Source organism: Canis aureus, chromosome 22, assembly GCF_053574225.1.
Source record: "Canis aureus isolate CA01 chromosome 22, VMU_Caureus_v.1.0, whole genome shotgun sequence".
NCBI classification, from domain to species: domain Eukaryota; kingdom Metazoa; phylum Chordata; class Mammalia; order Carnivora; family Canidae; genus Canis; species Canis aureus.
The window spans coordinates 19902863-19923555 of NC_135632.1; the positions used below are offsets into that span (position 1 = coordinate 19902863).

General features: G+C 40.4%; 1 protein-coding gene across 1 annotated transcript in view; it reads right to left on the reverse strand.

Annotated features, from left to right (window-relative positions):
- Positions 1-20693, reverse strand: part of PCCB (propionyl-CoA carboxylase subunit beta) — a 101710-nt gene that overhangs the window by 42566 nt on the left and 38451 nt on the right. The window contains exons 7-9 of the mRNA XM_077865027.1: positions 18858-18966; positions 14995-15115; positions 13181-13262 (exon numbers count right to left, since the gene is read on the reverse strand). Coding sequence (XP_077721153.1) covers positions 13181-13262; positions 14995-15115; positions 18858-18966 — 312 coding nt within the window. The remainder of the gene's footprint in view (positions 1-13180; positions 13263-14994; positions 15116-18857; positions 18967-20693) is intronic.

Sequence of the window (20693 nt, forward strand, 5' to 3'; positions counted from 1 at the left end):
CAATTGAGCATATGCCTCTGGCTCAGGGCATGACCCTGTGGTCTGGGATCGAGTCCCACATCAGGCTGCCTGCAGGGAGCCTGCTTCTCCCTCTGCCTATGCCTCTGCCTCTCTCTGTGTGTCTCTTGTGAATAAATAAATCTTTAAAAATAAATAAACAATTTCAGAGCATAAAAAAAGAAAACCTGCAAATTTTTTTGACTTGTGACCTATCACCCCAAATTCATAGATTGAAGCCTAACCCCAAGTGTGACTACATTTGGTAGTAGAGCCTATAAGGATCTACTTAAAGTTATTTAACTGAGGTCACAGAGTGGTGCCCTAATCTGTTTCTCTTCTTATGAAGACATCAGTTCTATAAGACACTACAGAGTTTGCCTTGAACACACAAGAGAAAGGCCATATCAGGACACAACAAGAATGTCTTCTGCATACCAGGAAGACAAGCTTCACCAGAAATGAAGCCTGTTGGCACCCTGGTCTTGGATTACTAGCCTCCAGAAAGTTAAGAAAATGAATATCTCTTTTTTAAGCAATCCAGTCTCTGGTATTGTTATGGTAGCCCTAACAGACTAATACATGAAACAAGCACACCATGGACACCAAAAAAATTGAGTTTAAAATACCCTCAAAACAAAAAATCAAAAACATAACAAAAACCCAGCTAATATCACATGATAATGATGCAAATATCCAAAATAAAATATTAACAAAACATAACAAATAGTGTTTACTTCAGGAATGTAAGTACAGTTTCATATTCGTAAATCTATTAAGATAGATTTATAAACAGACTCAGGGAAAAAATCATTTCCATAAATGTTTAAAGGTCATTTATTTATTTTTTTAAAGGTCATTTAAAGATATTCAAAATACATCCTTGATTTCAGAAAAAAACAAGTAAACGGGATCCCTGGGTGGCTCAGTGGTTTAGCGCCTGCCTTTGGCCCAGGGGTGATCCCGGAGTCCCGGGATCGAGTCCCGCATCGGGCTCCCTGCGTGGAGCCTGCTTCTCCAACTCTGCCTGTGTCTTTGCCTCTCTCTCTCCCTCTCTCTCTCTCTCTCTCTCTCTCTCTGTTTCTAATGAATAAATAAATAAATACAATCTTAAAAAAAAAAGTAAACAAAAACAAAAATTTAAATAGGAACTAGTTGAAGCTTTGTTAACATGAAAAAAAGATAAAATTAGAAAACACTAATGGCAGTCTCTCTAAAGTTAGGAACAAGACAAATATGCCCACTATCACGACCATTACTCATCACTGCATTTGATAAAATATGGAGCTATAGACAATGCAGCTGGACAAGAGAAAAAAGGGCATAAAACAACTATAAAGAAAAAGAACCATTTTCATATAATTATTATTCGGAGAAGATGGCATAGTCGAAGGATCCTAAGCTCACCTGTCCCATGGATACAAGATAACATATCAGCATAAGTAACCCAGAAAACAATCTGAAGACTGGCAGACAAACCATACAGCTAAAGGTAAAGAAGAGGAACATCAAAGAAGGTAGGAAGGGCAAAGACACAATTGAAAGTGAAAGACCATGGCCATCCATGGTGAGGAGGTAGCCAGTGGCTAGAGAAGGAGGAAAAAAACAGATTTTCACCCTGAGGAGCCCACACAGGGAAGATGAATTCCCATAATATTTAGCTCTGAAATTGAGAGGAGCTGAATTTTTTTGAGTTCTTACAACCAGCAGAACTTAAAACCTGGAATTTAAAAAATTTGGAGGACTGGGCTCTAGAGAGCCCAGAGGGCCTTAGCAAACAGAGTCTCCAACCTAACAAGATAGCACAACAAACAACCAGAGCAGATACAGCCTGGTAGCAGAAGTTTGTAAAACACTGGGGAGACAGGAGGGAGAGTGATTTATTCATCTCAGGGCATGGCCCAGAGAGGTAGGGATCAAGGAGAGACTCCTCCAGGAACACAGAAGCTATCATGAGCCATTTCCCTCCCCCACTCCCCAGCATAAACACCAGGCCACCTGCAGGGACCAGCACAGAGTGAACACTAACGTGCTTACACCAAGCCTTGTCCCCTCTATGCTTCAGTAGATCCACCCATCCCAGTCAGGCTTGCTTAGTCTCCCAGAATACTGGCACAAACCCCACCAATTCATCTCCCAACCAGCACATTTTGCAGGACCTCAGTTCTGGCAACAATGGCAGGCCTCGTCTTCCAAGCAGATCAGTCCACATGTGGGTTAAGATACACCCCCACTGCCCACAATAAACAAAGACAGCTTCTGCAGACAACTGGTCTGAAGGAAAAAGTCAGGACTCAACAGAAAAGCACACGCAGCACACATAGGAGATACTCCCTGAAGCACAGGCCCTGGGGAGCATGGGGGACACTACATCACAGGGCACACCACAAAACCTCTTCTTCATAAGGCCATTACCTTCAAGAGCATGAGATACAGCGGTCTCCAAACTCACAGAAATAGACACAGAGTTAGACAAAATGAGGAGACAGGGGAGTATGTCCCAAATGAAAGAAGAGAACAAAACCATAACAAGAGACCTAAGCGAAATGGATATAACTAATATGCCTGATAGAGAATTTAAAGTAAAGATCATAAAGATACTCACTAGACCTAAGAGTGGAGGACATCATTGAGACCTTTAACAAAGAGATAAAAAAGATCCAATCAGAGATGATGAACACAATACATGAAATTAAAAGTAAACTTGATAGAACAAAAAGCAAGCTAGATGCAGTAGAGGAAATGAACTAATGACTTGGAAGACAAAGTAATGGAAAGTAACTGAGCAGAGCAAATGAGAAGGAAAAAAATACATAAACTGAGGACAGTCTTTGAGAACTCAGTGACTCCATCAAGCATAAAAACATTCACATCACAGAGATCCAGAAGGAGAAGAGACAAAAGGGTGATGGAAATTTATTTGAAGAAATAATAGCTAAAAACTTCCCTAATCCGGGGAAGGAAATAGATATCCAGATACAGGAGGTACAGAGAACCTTCCCCTCAAAAAATCAACACCAGGCAGTCCACACCAAGACATATAGTAATTAAAAATAACAACAACAAAAAAAAAAGGGACAAGAAAAAAAATTTTAAAGCACCAAGAGAAAAGAAGACCGTTATAAACAAGGGGAAACCCCATAAGGCCATCAGTGAATTTTTAAGGAGAAAGTCTGCAGGCAAGAAGTGGTATGATATATTCATATATTCAAAGTGCTGAAAGGGAAAAATCTGCAGCTAAGAATGATCTATCCAGCAAAGCTATTACTCAGAATGGAAGGAGAGATCAAGAGTTTCTCAAGCAAACAAAAACTAAAGGAATTCATGATCACTAAACAAGCCCTGCAAGAAATATTAAAGGGACCCTTTGAATGGAAAAGAGACCATAAGTGAGTATGAGAAAAAAGAAAAGCAATAAAAATGAGTACTTCTGCAAAAATCAGTCAAGGGATTCACAAAATAAAAGGATGTAAAGTATGACACCATATACCTGACTCATGAGGGGCAGAGGCATAAACAATGAGTTCAAACTTAAGCAACCATCAATTTTATATAGACTGTTCTATGCAGGTGGTATAAACAAATCTATGGTAAACACAAATCAGAAACCAGTAATAGATACGCAAAGAATAAAGAAAAAAGAATCCAAGTATATCACTAAAGAAAGCCAGCAAACTGTGACAGAAAAAAGTAAGAAAGGAACAGAGAACTACAAAAATAACCATAAAACAAGAAACAAAATGACAATAAATACATATCTATCGGGACGCCTGGGTGTCTCAGCGGTCAAGAGTGTGCCTTCAGCCCAGGGCATGATCCTGGAGTCCTGGGATCGAGTCCCACACTGGGCTCCCTTCATGGAGCCTGCTTCTCTCTCTCCCTTGTCTGTCTCTCTCTCTGTATGTCTCTCATGAATAAATAAATAAAATCTTAAAAAAAAAATCTATCAATAATTACTTTGTTGGGGCACCTGGGTGGCTCAGTGGTTGAGCACCTGCCTTCAGCTCCAGCTGTGATCCCAGGGTCCTGGGATTGAGTCCCACATTGATCTCCCCGCAGGGAGCTTGCTTCTCTCTGTGTCTCTGCCTTTCTCTGGGTCTCTCATGAATAAATTTTAGAACTAATAATAATAATTACTTTGTAAATGGACTTAAACATTTTAATCAAAAGACCAGAGTGACAGAATAGACAAAAAAGCAAGATCTATCTATGTGCTGCCCACAAGAGATTCATTTCAGACCTCAAGACACCTGCAGATTCAAAGTAAGGGGACAGAAACACACTTATCATGCAAACAAGTATCAAAAGCAAGCTGAGGTAGCAATACTTAAAATCAGACAAAACAGACTTAAAAAAAAGACTGTAACAAGAGACAAAGAAGCACAGCTCTATAATAATTAAAACAACAATCCAACAAGAGGATTTAACAACTATAAATATTTACACATACAATATGGGAGCACCCAAATACATAAAAGTTACTAACCTAAAGGAAATAATCAAAGTAATACGATAATACCAGGAGATTTTAATATCTTACATCAATGGACAGATCATCCCAACAGAACATCAACAAGTAAACAGTGGCTTTGAATGACACACTAGATCAGATGGATTTAACAGACATATTCAGAACATTCCATCCTAAAACAGAATACACACTCTTCTCAAGTGCACATGGAATATTCTCCAGAATAGACCTCTCCTTATGCCACAAAACAAGTCTTCACAAATTCAAAAAGATGGAAGTCATACCATGCATCTTTTCCAACCACAATGCTACTAACCACAGAAAAAACCTGGAAGGAACACAAATACACGAAGGTTAAATAATATGCTACTAAACAATAAATGAGTCAACCAAGAAATCAAAGAAGAAATAAAAAATTACATGTAAACAAATGGAAATGAAAACCCAACAGTTCCAAATCTGGGATACCACAAAAGCAGTTCCAAGAGGAAAGCTGATAGTAATATCTCAAGAAGGAAGAAAAATAACAAAGAAACAACCTAACATTACACATGAAGGAGCTAGAAAAAGGACAAACAAAACTCTAAACCAGCAGAAGGAAAGAAATAACAAAGATTAGAATAGAAATAAATGATACAGAAACTAAAACAATAGAGCTGATCATTGAGCATTTCATGAAGATGGCACCGAAGGCAAAGAAGGAAGCCTCTGCCCCTCCCAAAGCTGAAGCCAAAGCAAAGGCTTTGAAAGCTAAGAAAGTGGTGCTGAAAGGCCTACACAGTCACAAAAAAAAAAGATCCATATGTCACCTACATTCCGATGACCCAAGACCCTGTGTCTCCAAAGGCACCTCAAATATCCTCGAAAGAGCGTCCCCAGGAGAAACAAGCTTGATCACTATGCCATCATCAAGTTCCCCCGACTACTGAGTCAGCCATGAAGAAAATAGAAAACAACACACTTGTGTTCATTGTGGATGTCAAGGCCAATAAGCACCAGATCAAACAGACTGTGAAGAAGCTCCATGACATTGATGTGGCCAAGGTCAACATCTTGATCAGGCCTGATGGAGAGAAGAAAGAATATGTTCGACTGGCTCCTGACTGTGATGCTTTGGATGTTGCCAACAAAATTGGGATAATTTAAACTGAGTCCAGTCAGCTATAAATCTAAATATAAATTTTTTCACCATAAAAAAAAAAAAAAAAGAACTGATCATTGAAATCAGGAGCCAGTTCTTTGAAAAGATCAAAAACTACTAGCCAGGTTCATTTTAAAAAGGGGGGGGAGGGTCGCACCTGGGTGGCTTAGTCAGTTGAGTATCCAACTCTTGGTTTGGGCTAAGGTCATGATCTCAGGGTGGTGGATTGGCCCCATGTAAGGCTCCACATTCAGTGTGGAGTCTGCTTTTGTCTCTCCCTCTGATCCTCCCCAACTCATGCACATGCACGCATTCTCTCTCAAATTAATTGATTAACTTTAAAAATCTTTAAAAACAAAAATGGAGAGGGGTGCCTGGGTGGCTCAGTCAGTTAAGTGTCTTACTCTTGGTTTTGGCTTAGGTCACGATCTCAGGGTTGTGAGATCACACCCCACGCTCAGCCTGGAGTCTGCTGGAGATTCTCTCCTTCCGCCTCCCTTTTTCCTTCTCTCTCTCCCTCAACTGTTTTCCTCACTCTTAAATAAATAAATCTTTAAAAAGCAAAAAGAAAGAGAGAGGGAGGGAGGGAGGGAGGGAGGACTCAATAACAAATGAAAGAGGAGAAATAACAACCAACAGCACAGAGGTACAAGTAATTGTAACAATATTATGAAAAATTAGATGCCATCAAACTGGACAACCTAGAAGAAATGAATAACTTCCTAGAAACCTATAACCTACCAAAAGTGAAGCAGGAAGAAATAGAAAATTTGAATAGACTGTTTACCAGCAAAGAAATTGAGTCAGTAATCAAAAAGATCCCAACAAACAAACATTCAGGACAAGAGAGCTTCACAGATGAATTCCACCAAACATTTAAAAAAGAGTTAATACCTATTTTCAAACTATTCCAAAAAACAGAGAAGGAAGGAAAACTCAAATTCATTCTTTGAGACCAGTATCACCCTGATACCAAAACCAGTTAAAGATACCACCGAAAAAGATAACTATAGGCCAATATCCCTTATGAACATCGATGAAAAAAATTCTCAACAAAACATTAGCAATCTAAATCCAACAATATATTAAACAAAATCTAACACCACAGTCAAGTGGGATTTATTCTCAAGATTCAAGACTGGTTTAATATTTGTAGAATAATCAGTGTGATACGTCACATCAATAAGAGAAAAGATGGGTGGCTCAGTAGGTGAAGTGTCTGCCTTCAGCTCAGGTCATGATCTCAAGGTCCTGGGATCAGGCCCCACATGAGGCTTCCCTGCTCCATGGGGAGCCTGCTTCTACTTCTCCCTCTGCCCCACACCCCTACTCAGGCGCTCTCTCTCTCTCTGTCACAAATAAATTAATAAAATCTTCTTTTTAAAAAGGGGGATGGGGATCCCTGAGTGGCTCAGCGGTTTGGCGCCTGCCTTTGGCCCAGGGTGCGGTCCTGGGGTCACGGGATCGAGACCCATGTCGGGCTCCTGGTATGGAGCCTGCTTCTCCGTCTGCCTGTGTCTCTGCCTGTCTCTCTCTCTCTCTCTCTCTCTCTCTATGTCTATCATGAATAGCTAAATAAAATCTTTTAAAAAAATTTTTTAAAAAAGAGGGGGATAGGGGATCCCTGGATGGCTCAGCAGTTTGGCACCTGCCTTTGGCCCAGGGGCATGATCCTGGAGTGCTGGGATGGAGTCCCGCATCAGGCTCCCTGCATGGAGTCTGCTTCTCCCTCTGCCTGTGTCTCGGCCTCCCTCTCTCTCTCTCTGTCTTTCATGAATAAATAAATAAAATCTTTAAAAAAAAAAAAAAAGGAGGGGGATAAAAGCTATATGATCATTTCAATAGATGCAGGAAAAAACATGTGACAAAGTACAACATGCATTCATGATAAAAACCCTCAACAGAGTAGGTTCAGGGGTGCCTAGGTGGCTCAGTTAATTAAGCATCCAGTAGTGTGAAGCCTGCTTAAGATTCTCTCTCCTTCTCCCTCTGCCCCTCCCCACTCATGCATATGCTCTCTAAAAAAAAATAATAAAAACAAAAATGAAAAATGGAAAAAAAAAAGTAGGTTCAGAGGGAACATACCTCAACATAATAAAGGCCTAATATGAAAAACCCACAGTGAACATCATACTCAATGGGGAAACACTGAGAGCTTTTTCCCTAAGGTCAGGAACAAACAGGAATGTCCACTCACCACTTTTATTCAACATAGTTCTGGAGCTGCTAGCCATAGCAATCAAACAACAAGAAATAAAAGGCACCCAAACTGCTAAGCAAGAAGTAAATTTTCACTCTTGCAGATGATATGATACTTCATACAGAAAACCCTACAGACTCCACTGAAAAACTACTAGAATTGATAAACAATTTCAACAAAATTGCAGGATTCAAAATCAATGTACAGAAGTCTGATGCATTTCTAATACACTAATAGTGAAACAGCAGAAAGTGAAATTAAGAGAACAATCCCATTTACAACTACACCAAAACCAATAAAATACCTAGGAATAAATTCAACCAAAGAGGTAAAAGACCTGCACTCTGAAAACTATAAACCACTGATGAAAGAAATTCAAGACAATAGAAAGAAATTGAAAGACCTTCCATGCTCATAGACTAGAAGAACAAATATTGTTAAAATGTCTGTTAAGGAGGCCACATAATTTAATGAGCACTGGGTATTATGTAAGATTGATGAATCACTGAACTCTAGCTCTGAAACTAAAAATATACTGTGTGTTAATTAATTGAATTTATATTTTTAAAAAATGTTTTTTAATCTCTATATTACCCAAAGCAATCTACAGATTTAATGCAATTCCTATCAAGATTTTTCAGAGCTAGAACAAACAAATTCCAACAGCATTTTTCAGAGCTAGAACAAACAATCCAAAAAAGACCCCAAATATCCAAAGCAATCTTGAAAAACTGAACTGGAAATATCACAATTCCAGACCAAATTATATTACAAATTTGTCATAATGCCACTGGTAGTATGGTACTGGCATAAAAACAGACACATAGATCAATGGAACGGAATATAAAACCCAGAAATAAACTCACAATATGGTCAATTAATCTTAAATAAATTGACATTAAAAATCCTAGAAGAGACCACAGGCAATGTCTCTGACATTGGCCATAGCAACATTTTTCTAGATAGGTCTCCAGAGGCAAGGAAAACAAAAGAAAAAATAAACTACTGGAACTTCATTAAAATAAAAAGCTTCTGCACAGCAAGGGAAACAATAAAACTAAAAGGCAACCTACAAAATGGGAAAAGATATTTGCAAATGACATATCTGAGAAAGGTAAGTACCCAAATGATATACTTAGACAACACTCCAAAAACAAATAATCCAATCAAAAATGGGCATAAGATAGGAACAGATATTTCACCAAGAAGCCAAGAAGATATCCAGAAGCTAACAGACACATGAAAAGACGCCCAACGTCAGTCATCATCATGGAAATGCAAATGAAAACTACAGTGTGATATCACCTCACAACTGTCAGAATGACTGAAATCAACAACACAAGAACAACAAGTTTTGGTGAGGATGTGGAGAAAAAGGAATCCTCCTGCACTATTGATGGGAATGCAAACTGATGAAGCCACTGTGGAGAACAGTCTGCAGTTTCCTCAAAAAGTTAAAAATAGAACTACCCTACAATCCAGCAATCACACTACAGGGTATTTACCAAAAAAATACAAAAACACTAATTCAAAGGAATACATACACCTCTCTATTTATAGCAGCACTATTTACTCATAGCCAAGATATGGAAGCAGCCTAAGTGTCCATCAATTGAAGAATGGAATCTTGTCATTTGCAACAACATGGATGGAGCTAGAGAGTATAATGCTAAGTAAAATAAGAGAAGACAAATACCATATAATTTCACTCATATATGGAATTTAAGAAAGCAAATAAATGAACAAAGGGAAAAGAGAGAGAGAGTGAGAGTGAGGGAGGGAGGGAGAGAGAGAGAAGCCAAGAAACAGACTATTAACTGTAGAGAACAAACTGAAGATTACTAGAGGAGGGGTGGGTGGGGGATGGGTGAAATAGGTGATGGGGATTAAGAAAGGCATTTGTGATAAGAACTGGTTAACATATGAAAGTCCTGAATGACTATATTGTACACCTGAAATTAATATAACACTGTGGGATGCCTGGGTAGCTCAGTAGTTAAGCATCTGCCTTCGACTCAGGGCATGATCCTGGGGTCCTGAGATCAAACCCCACATTGAGCTCCCTGTATGGAGCCTGCTTCTCCCTCTGCCTATGTCTCTGCCTCTCTCATGAATAAATAAAATATTCTTTAAAAAAAATAACAATGTATGTTAACTATGCTGGAATTAAAATTTTAAACTTAATTTAAAAAACTATTTTCAGGGCAGCCCCGGTGGCTCAGTGGTTTAGCGCTGCCTTCAGCCCAGGGCCAGATTCCGGGGACCCGGGATTGAGTCCCACGTCGGGCTCCCTGCATGGAGCCTGCTTCTCCCTCTGCCTGTGTCTCTGCCTCTCTTTCTCTCTCTCTCTGTCTCTCATGAATAAATAAATAAAATCCTTAAAAAAAAAAAAAAAAAAACTATTTTCATGTAGATAGTATACTATTACACTTCAAAACTCCCCAAAAATTAACAGTAAAAAACAATTACAAATAATGAGAAGTTAATAGGCAACAGGATAGAAAACAGCAGAAATCAATATATACCTTAAAAAAATAATTAGAAGATAGAAAAGACTCCATTTACAATAAAAAGGTTAGATACTTAGGAATAAACTTAACCAAAAAATATGAACAACCTATACAGGGTAATCTTTAGAAGAATTCTTAAGGGGGGAAAAGTACACTTTAACAAGCAAAAATGCAACCTATGTTTTTAGATTGTTTCAGATACATAAGGATGTCAATTCTCCAAAGTTAGTTTTTAACATGATTTTAACAGGATCTCAATAAAAGCAACAGGATTCCCTATTTGCACTGTCACTGCCCCCAAAACAAGACAAACTCTAGAGTTCACGTGGAAAAGCAAACAAGCAAGACTAGGCAAGAAAACTCTGAATAGTCATCAATAGGAACTATTCCTGCCAGATGTAAAAGCATCCCATAAACTGTCAATAATGAAGGCACCATGATTGTGGCTGAGTGTTGAAGAGACTGTGAAGCAACTGGAACCCTGAGATGCTGCTGGTGGGGGTGCCAATTGGCATAATCCCTTGGAAGCCACTTTGGCAACATCCACTAAAGACAAGCACATCCTACAACGTGGTACTTTCACTGTAGAGCTCCAACAGAAATGTGTAATTTACTTAATAAATCACGTAACAAAGTGTTCATATCAGAATTATCGCTAACAGTCCCAAACTAAAAATGACCCAAATGCCCACCAATAGTAGGTCAACTGTGGTCTGTTCATACAAGAGACTAAAAAGAGACCAATGAGAACAATATGAACAAATCTCACAAACACAATGTTAAGTCAAAGAAGCCAGACACAGGAAGCCATAGAATTCTGTTTATACAATGGAGAAAAACAAAAAATCCTAGTCTACACTGTCAAAAGTCAGTATGGTAGTTTCTCTAGAGGCTTGCATAGAAAGAGTGACTGGCATGAGATCACCAGGGAGGCAGGCTTCTGTTTCTCTATGTGATGCATTTCATTTGATCTGTTCTACATACGTTTTTCTGTTACTTAAGGAAGTATTTTTTCATAATGGTTACCTCTAACTATATCTATTTAAAGACTTAATCCTCTGGATTTAGCAACTAGAGAAGTCATTAGCAGGTCTATCATTCAAGAAAGAGAAAATCAGAGGCCACATTCCAGTGAGGAGGAAAGAAGAGACAAGAGGGCTTTAAGTGGAAAGGGAGAAAATTTGGACAGCAGTTAAACAGAGATATGGGTTAAGAAGAGTTTTTTCTTTTTTAGCAGACAAATATATATATATATATAAAACTATATTATATATATTTGATATATATATGTATCAAAGCTTGTTCATACATATTTATTGCTAGAGGGAGGAGTAAAAGGAAGAAGAAATTAAGAGATTTACAAAAACCGGTCAAGAAAGCAAGACACCAGGTGGGGAAGGATGGAGTCAGAAGCCCAGGTAGAGGTACCTCATTCTTCAAGTCTGGGGAAACATGGAGGGACGGCGAGATGGAGAAATCCTCACCTACAGGGAGTAAGGAACCTGATGCTTTCAATTTTCTCCATGAAGGAGAAAATGCCCAAGTCATCAGACCAGAGTGGGAGCAGAGAAAGGAAGGGTCAGATCTAGCCTTAGGAAGTGAAGAAGATAAGAACAGGTGCTGAGGGGAGGCCAGATAGGCACCCTAAGTGCCCAGGCCAGCTACAGTAGGGCTCTGGGCTTTCCTCTAGCAACCGCAGATGAAGCAGATGAGGCTCTACAGAGCAAAAGAATCAGGGGAGCTAACGACAGAGACCCTATTTTACCTTCTTTGGACCTAAAACTACCCATGCCATGTACACGTTTGCTCTCCATCTCTCTCACCCAAATATAAAGGTCCCTGAGGCAGGGATTTTCCGTCACAGTATCCTATAGTTCCAGTACTAAGAACAGTGCCTGGCCATTGGTACCTGGCAGAAAGGCAGATTCTAAGCTGAGCCAAGAAGGTAGAGGCCAGGAGGGCTGAGGGCTCCAGAGGAATGGGAAGATTGAGGGCTGGAGAGTCAAGGAGCCGAGGCAGTGGGAGACAGGCACAAGTATGAGGGTATAGAGAGTCCCTCAAGCTGAGGTCAGAGAAAGGCAAACTTATCAAGATCTATTCTCCACAGCTCAAATGGTATTCAACAGGCTACAGAATCCAGCAATGAGGAGGAGCGGAGTCTAGCCATGGCTGCTGGTTCATGCTGGCTCCCCAGAATAGGGGAGAAGGGTACAGGCCACTGGGAGAACCAGGACTCTGGGAAAGGTTGTGCCCACAGAGCCACCTGTGTTCAATCAGGCAAGGACTGCAGAGAGCACAGTGTACACATGAGAGTATGTGGGAGACATGGTCATGCCTCCAACTTGCCCCAACACTGACTTTTTCACTTAATGATCCAGGAATCTGCTACACAGAGAAAAAAGGTAAAAATGACTCTTGTCCTCTCCAGACCTATACATACCCCTACTATCTTGTCATAGGATAACTTGTGTACTCTCATTTCTCTAGAAAAACAAATGCCCACTGAGCATAAGGTCCAAAGGTTCCTAACCAAAAGTCTCCCTGACCTAAACTCCAGACTTTGGGGACATAGACACTTCTCTATGCACCTCACAGTCCTGTCTAAAGACCCCTGAAATCTCCTTGTTCAACTGGCTTGCCACCCTCTCCCGCCAAGTCCAGGAGAGCCAGTAACACGGCTACCACCACCAGCTCTTCCTAGAACTCACTACTGAGTGGCCCCTGTCCTGTGCCCGCCATGCTCTGCTTGTGTTGCCCAACATTAAAGCCTGTGGGCTTGGCACTTCCTCCCTACGTCAAAGCACAAGGACCTTGGTCATGGCTGAGCTAGCACAGACAAGGCCAGCAGATGTGGCACTTACAGAATGGATGATGTCCACCATGTTGTAGGCTTTGGTCGATTCCAAGGGGACAATTGTGTCAAGCTCAGGAACCATACGGTCACTTTGAAAAGAAAAAAAAAAAGCAAATACAATCAACATGGGAAGAGCCAGTGGCTGGGAGATGGGAGAGACATCAAGAGGATTAGGCAGATTCTGTCCCTATTGGGCTTGCAAAGTATCCTGAAAAATGCATTCCTTTCTTACCACCATGTCAAACTGAACTTGAGTTTGATATTAACCCAAAAGATCTTTGTTTTGATTTACTGGGGAAAAATGAGCTTATTCTCCTGAATGTGGTTCTATCATTTATCCTCTCTAAACACCTCCTACGGTGTGGGGTGCTACAGGACTGCAGTGAAGACAATACTGTTCTAGCAAGTCCTGCTCTCACTTCCTGAGACATTAAAAATAAAAAAACAAGGACCTGGAAATGCAAAGTCAGAATTCTGCTACTGAACACTGTGGGTTCACATTCCTTTTGGAAAATAAACCTGCTAGAGCTCCTTTACCAAAAAAGTAAACTCCAGGCCCTCTGGTGGGGAGAATCACTGAGGACCAACCAGAGCTAGGCTCATGGCTCTCTGCTTCCTCATGCATCTACGTGGCTGAGGAAGGAGCCCGCCACGACCCACTGCCATACCACATGAGGACTTGGCAGCAACATGCTGTTCTCCCACATGCTCTCACCTCCTCCTGGCCCAGACAGGCAGGCAAGGGTTATTCAGGCCCTGAGGTATATACCTGAGCTGAGGTTTGGCCTTGGTATAGCCACATGCCCCATTAAGCTCAACTTCCCAGAGAACTCTACACTAGGGTATTGAATACAGCCCTACTGGATAAAGTCCTCCCCCTTACTTTTCATTTGCAACCTATACACAAGCTACTCTGGGATCACATGGAGAGGAGATATGGCTGGGCCTAAGCAGGCTATTCAGTCATTCCTAGGCCCCTGGGCTCTAATACCTTCAAATGGTGTCCTAAACTTTTCAAGAACCCCAAATAGTATAGATTCTCAGAAAAAGAGGCTGTGTCCATCATTATGGGCCTGTGAACACCCTCCCTTTCATGACTATACATAATACACCAGTACTTAGGTCCTCTAAGGAGTGGGGCTGAAGCAGGTGGGAGCCCAGGTCCATCCCATGGAGCAATGTCTACTAATGGCTTCTTACTGTGAGATATAATTCTAAATCCCTTCTGCAAAACAAAGGCCAGGCCAAGTGAGTTTGAAGTAGCTTGAGTCTGAAGTTTGAATCTCAGAGTGGAAACAAAATGGAGAAGAAAGCACCCAGAGATCTAAAGCAGTAGTTCCCCAGCTGAACCTCTGGCTTACTAAGTGGTGCCCCCACATCAGGCAGTAGTCCCAATATCACGAAGGAGAGAGTCTTCCCTAGGAAGCCAGCAATTCACCCTTCCCCTACGCTGCCACAAGCAGATGTGTACAAGCATGTTTCCTAAAGGGCGCATTATCTGTACCATTTCACATCAAAACAAAATACATTTTCATTTCCAATTCTGGACAAATCAGGACTGACAGAAGTCAATTGGGGGAGAGGAGGCTTTTTACTCCCAAGCTATTTATCAGATATTACAGAAAAAAAAGTGGATACAAATAAAATTTTTCTTTGCTCCTGTACTCAAACATGCCACCACCGTGCCAACACCTGGGAGCCTCACTGGCTCCACTCCACAGTCTACTCCAAGCTGCCCAATAAGGCAGACCATGGAGGTCCTGTCAGGGCAGAGAAGCCAGAAAAGGGCAATGAGAGTCGGTGCGCTTGCCTGCAACTCACCTGGGATCATGACATTCGCAGATGGGAGCTGGGTCCTGATTGCTGAGCGGCAGGTAGTTGAAGAACTCCCGGAGATTACACAAGGCATCAACATCATTTTCAAAAGCTCTGTGGGCAACACCTGAGAAAATAGAGAAGCTATGATGGCCTGGCCACCTGTCAGGCTAAAGGTGCTGCTTCATTCATATGCACCTGCCCCTCCTAAGGCGTGTCTGCAGACTACTCATAGCTCTGTGAGGATAAGATAGCACACACCACACCCCCTCGTCTGTGCACCCTGGTCCCTCTGCTCTATACCCACACATCTCTGCAAGGTCATGCCTTTCTTTATTCCCCACGGCCCTCATGTGCCATCGTCATCCTATATGGGCGTTTTCTTCACTCTTCTCCACAATACCTATTGTCCATTTCCCTGCTGTCTGCATGACATCTCCCCTAGAATATCAGTTCTAGCAGAGTAGAACCCAGCCCATCTTAACCACTATAGTCCCACATCAAGAATCACACCTAGTTATAGATCGCTTAGCTTTCAAAAATGCTGAAAAATTAAAAAAAAAAAAAAAAAAAAAGAATAATGGACCCAGTCATGGTCCTCAGGAATGGTGGAGGGGTAGGAGCAGAACCACGTGAGCCTGGTGAGAAAGGAAGCCATCATTCCTCAAGAATATTCTGAAATCAAAGAACAGCCAAACAACGCCACAGACATGATGGAGGAAGTAGGGCCAGAAACTCTCTTCCAGACTCCCTGCTTCCACTATTTCTCCCACCACCTCTTCTCCACACAGCAGCCAAACAACTTTTTAAGCCAGATTATGTAATGTCTCCAGCCACCCTCCTTGCTGTTCACTGAACATGCCAGCCATTCTCCCTCCCTCCTTTGCACTGGCTACTCTCTCTGCCTGCAATGTTCTCCCCTAGACAGTCATGCAGTTAATTCCTTCAGATCTGCTCAACTGCTACCCTCAGAGTGAGGCCTATTCTTACCACCCCACTTCAAACTGTAAAAATCCCAGGTCCCTTTACCCTGTTGTATTTTTTCCATAGCACAGATTACCTTCTAACTACTATACAATGGTCTTTATTTATCAAGTTGTTTATGGTCTATCTCTTGTGCTAGAATATAAGACCCACAGAGGCAGGATCTTTTTTCTTTCACAAAGGTATTCCTAGCACATAGGACAATGCTTGACACACAGGCATGAGATGAACATCCACTGAATAAATGTTTCAGCTCAACACAGAATTCTTTTGTTCAAGAAATACTTATAGAGACACCTGGGTGGCTCAGTGGTTGAGCGTCTGCCCTCGGCTCAGGGGAATGATCCTAGGGTCTTGGGATCGAGTCCTTCATCAGGCTCCCTGGAGGGAGCCTGCTTCTCCCTCTGCCTATGTCTCTATCTCTCTGTGTCTCTCAGGAATAAATAAAATCTTAAAAAAAAAAAAAAAAACTTATAAATTGGTGTAGCCACTTTGAAGGACAGTGTGGCAGTTCCTCAAATATTGAGAGTTAGCATTTGACCCAGAAATTCCACTCCTAGGTATATACAGAGGCAACAAAAACATGAAACACAAAACCTGAATGTACATGAATGTTTACAGCAGCATATTAATGGCAGCCAAAAAGTTGCAGCAATCCAAATGTCCAACTGATCAATGAATAAATAAAATGTGGTACAATCATACACTGAAATATTTTCCTTCCTGCAACATGGATTAACCTTAAAAATGGTATGCTAAGTACAAGAAACTACTCACGAAAGACCATATATCGCAGGACTCCATTTATTTCCATTTCACATATATTTTGAATAGACAAATCCACAGAAACAGAAGGAAGATTACTGACTGGCTACAGGTGGACTATTTGGGGGAAATGGTGCTAATGTATGCAGGGCTTCTTGGGAGTGATGAAAAGGTTCTAAAATTGTGGTGGTAACTGAAAAACACTGAATACGTAAAATCATTGAATTATATACTCTGAGTATATCACATGTATAACTTATAAATTATATATCAATAAAGCTGTTTTAAGAACAAGGAAAAATATGTATAGAGCATCATTTAGGTCTTGCTCTGGAGAGCTAAATACATCAGATGTCACAAATATTCAGTATTATTTTAGATTCCAGTAAAAAGAAAAACTGCTGCTAATTAAACCATGAGATAAGAGTGTGAGGACCAACTGTGGTGGAGTCAGCAATGAGAAGAGTTCTCATTCTAGCTGTATGCTAGAGATGGAGCTGAGAGCAAGGAATGAGTTAAAGCTGATGCCAACCCAAGGTGAAAATGAACAACTTTTGTGGGTTGGGTGGGGTCAAGACCCCTGATTTAAAAAAAAAATAAAAAAACTGGGGCGCCTGGGTGGCTCTGTCAGTTAAGCATCCAACTCTTGATTTTGGCTCAGGTCATGACCTCAGGGTCACGAGATGGAGTGCTGAGTAGGCTCCGCACTGGGTGTGGAGCCTGCTTTAGACTCCCTCTCTTCCTCTCCCTCTACCTCTAAAAAGACAGAAACAAAAAGATATTGCATCAATTGGAAGATTTCACACATATAATGGAGGTGTGACTAAGAAAAAAATGCTGAGAACTAAGTGATGACTCAATGTCTTAATCACAGTACACTGAAGTATATAAAATCAGTGTATAAATCAATTAAAATCTTTCAATTTCAGAGAGGCAATTTCTCTTGCCTTCAGTTACTCTGTTTATTCTATCACAGTCAATCCTTTCACAATCTGGTGTCTCTTTCCAAAAATATATGGAATTCTCATCATTCCTCTAATAACAAAGGTCTTCATTAATGTCAATTCACGCCCTATTCCCATTTCTGTGCCTCTCTATATAAACAATAACCTTGGGATGCTTGGGTGGCTCAGTGGTTGTGCATCTCTTTGGCTCAGGGTGTGATCCCAAAGTCCTGGAATTGAGTTCCACATCAGGCTCCCCACAGGGAGCCTGCTTCTCCCTCTGCCTCTGTCTCTGCCCCTCTCTCTTTGTATCTCTCATGAATAAGTAAAAAAATCTTTAAAAAAAAAAAAACAATAATCTTTGTTTCAGTCCAAAGTACAGAATAATCTTTATACATTCTGAACTTTGCATGTGTGGCACATAACCTCAAAGAAGAGCTGTAACCAAGTTTGTGAAAATGTGGGCCATGACCATCATATTATGACTGTACCTGGCCAATGGCAATTGCTAATACTGCCATCTAAGACATACCTCAACTTTGGATTAAAAGAAACTCACAGGGGCACCTGGGTGACTCAGTACGTTAAGTGTCTGCCTTTGGCTCAGGTCATGATCCTGAGGGTCCTGAGATTAAGCCCATCTTAAAAAATCTTTAAAAAAAAAGTCACAGTATAGCATATTTTTAAAGGTTCAAAAGAGTGTATGTGTGTATATAAATCATACCTCTTGTAACTATCATTTCAGTTGGTTTTAAAAATTTAAAGAACATTGAGACTTTAGTAGTAGCCTATTTTTGTTTTAACAAATTTGAGCTACTAAATCTATCTTATTACATTTGTAGTAAATATTCCATATTACTGTCCTCTCAAATTCAGCCAATTAAGTGATATTAATAAAAGATTGCCATTCTCTTTGGCAGTGTCCAGGTCTCAGAGTTTAAAAATAGTAAGGTGAGGGCAGCCTGGGAGGCTCAGTGGTTTAGCACTGCCTTCGGCCCAGGGCATGATCCTGGAAACCTGGGAACGAGTCCTGCGTTGGGCTCCCTGCATTGGAGCCTGCTTCTCCCTCTGCCTGTGTCTCTGCCAATCTCTCTCTGTGTCTCTCATGAATAAATAAAATTTTTAAAAAAATAAAAAAATAATAAAAATAGTAAGGTGAGCCTGAAGGACTCTAACCTGACATGGTGGTATGCGTTCTGGCACCACCAAGCTCCTCCTGAGTAACATCCTCATTGGTGACAGACTTCACGACATCTGGGCCGGTGATGAACAGGTAAGAAGTATCCTGAAATCAGAATTCCAGATGGATCAATCTCAGAGCATCTTAGAGTTGACACAGCCAAGACAAATGCAGAGAAGTTAGTGATGTGGTAAAGAAGCAGGTTAGGATGCTGCTCAAAGATACCTATCCAAACTAAAGACCCAAGGTTTCCCTGACTCACTACTAAGAAAATCTTCCTTGCATGGTTCTACCTCAGCAAAATTATGTGCAGTGTGCCTAATGTTTCAGGGTCATCCGTCTGTAAACACCTTAATTATGGTGGCCCTTATTCAGAGCTTGCTGTACACCAAGCATTTTTCTAAATTACTTCATGGGATTGTGTCAGTAAGCCTCAGTACTATTATCACTCCCATTTATAAACAGGGATAGTGAGTCACTGACACAGTAAATATAGTTTACCTAAAATTAACCAGCCACCTTAAATTAAGCCGTTTGGAGACCATAACAATCAATACTTCAGTGTTTCAAGAGTGTGACAGACTTTTAATTTTTAGTTTTTATTTTTTTAAGTTTGTAATTTAAAGATAAAGGCGTATCATAAAAAATTTTAAAACAATAGGAGAGACAGTAGAACATAAGTATCTATCCAAGCCCTTATTTCTAGGCCTCCAATGTCCCTCCCCAAAGGCAACCACTGTCAATTTCTCTCCTTGCAAGAGATCCATACATATGTGAGCATTAATACATACATCTGTCCTCTTATTTTCTTTCTAATGCAGTGTCCTACATGCATTGCTCTGAAACTTCTTGAAGACCGTTCTGTATAAGTAGGTCATATATAATCATTTAACTGTCACATACTGATAGGCATTAAGATTATTTTCAGTTTTTTGCTAAACAAGCAATTCTGCAGCCAACATCTTACTATAGTCATCTCTGGCAGCTCACTGTTCATTTTCTTTGCCCATTTTTCTATTGGATATTTATTTTTGTGTGGTGAAGAAATTAGTCCTTAGACTAATATATGTGTTTTAGCAGTCAATTTTATGGGTCCTTGGCTTGGAATCCTGCTAGAAAGGTCTAGCTAGAAAGGTCTTTCTTCCAAATCCAGACTTATAAATGTTCACAATAGCATTATCCATAATATTCAAAAACTGGAAAACAACCCAATGTCCATCAACAAGTGAATCTCAGAATAATTATCTCAAAGTAAAGGAGCCAGCATCCACCCATTCCACACCCAATGGAAAAGGAAAAAAAAAAAAAGTATACACTTTTTGTATGTGTTTTATATAGTGTCATTTTGAATGATTCTGTGTATATAACACTGTAGAAAATGTAAATTAGTTTATTGTGATAGAAAGCAGATGAATGTTTACCTAGAGACAGGGCTGAGAGGGAAGGATGGATTACAAAGATATATGAGGAAACTTTTGGGGGTGGTGCCTATGTTCATTATCTTGACTGTGGTCATGGCTTCATGACAAATGGGTCATGACACATTTGTATGTATGTGTCAAAACTCAAACTGCACAACTTAAATATGTGCAGTTCATCATAGAATTCTAACTCAAAGTTGTAAAAAATGTAGAAATGCAAAGAGCCAAGAATATCTCATACCACTTGAAGAATAAAGAGGGACAACTTGCTATACCAGCCATCAGCATTCATCATACAGCCACTGTAATGAAGACGGTGTGGCGCTGGTGCAAGGATAAGTGAACAGACCAAAAGAGCTCAGTAAAACATTCTTGATATATACTTGATTCATGATATAGGTGGCATTACAG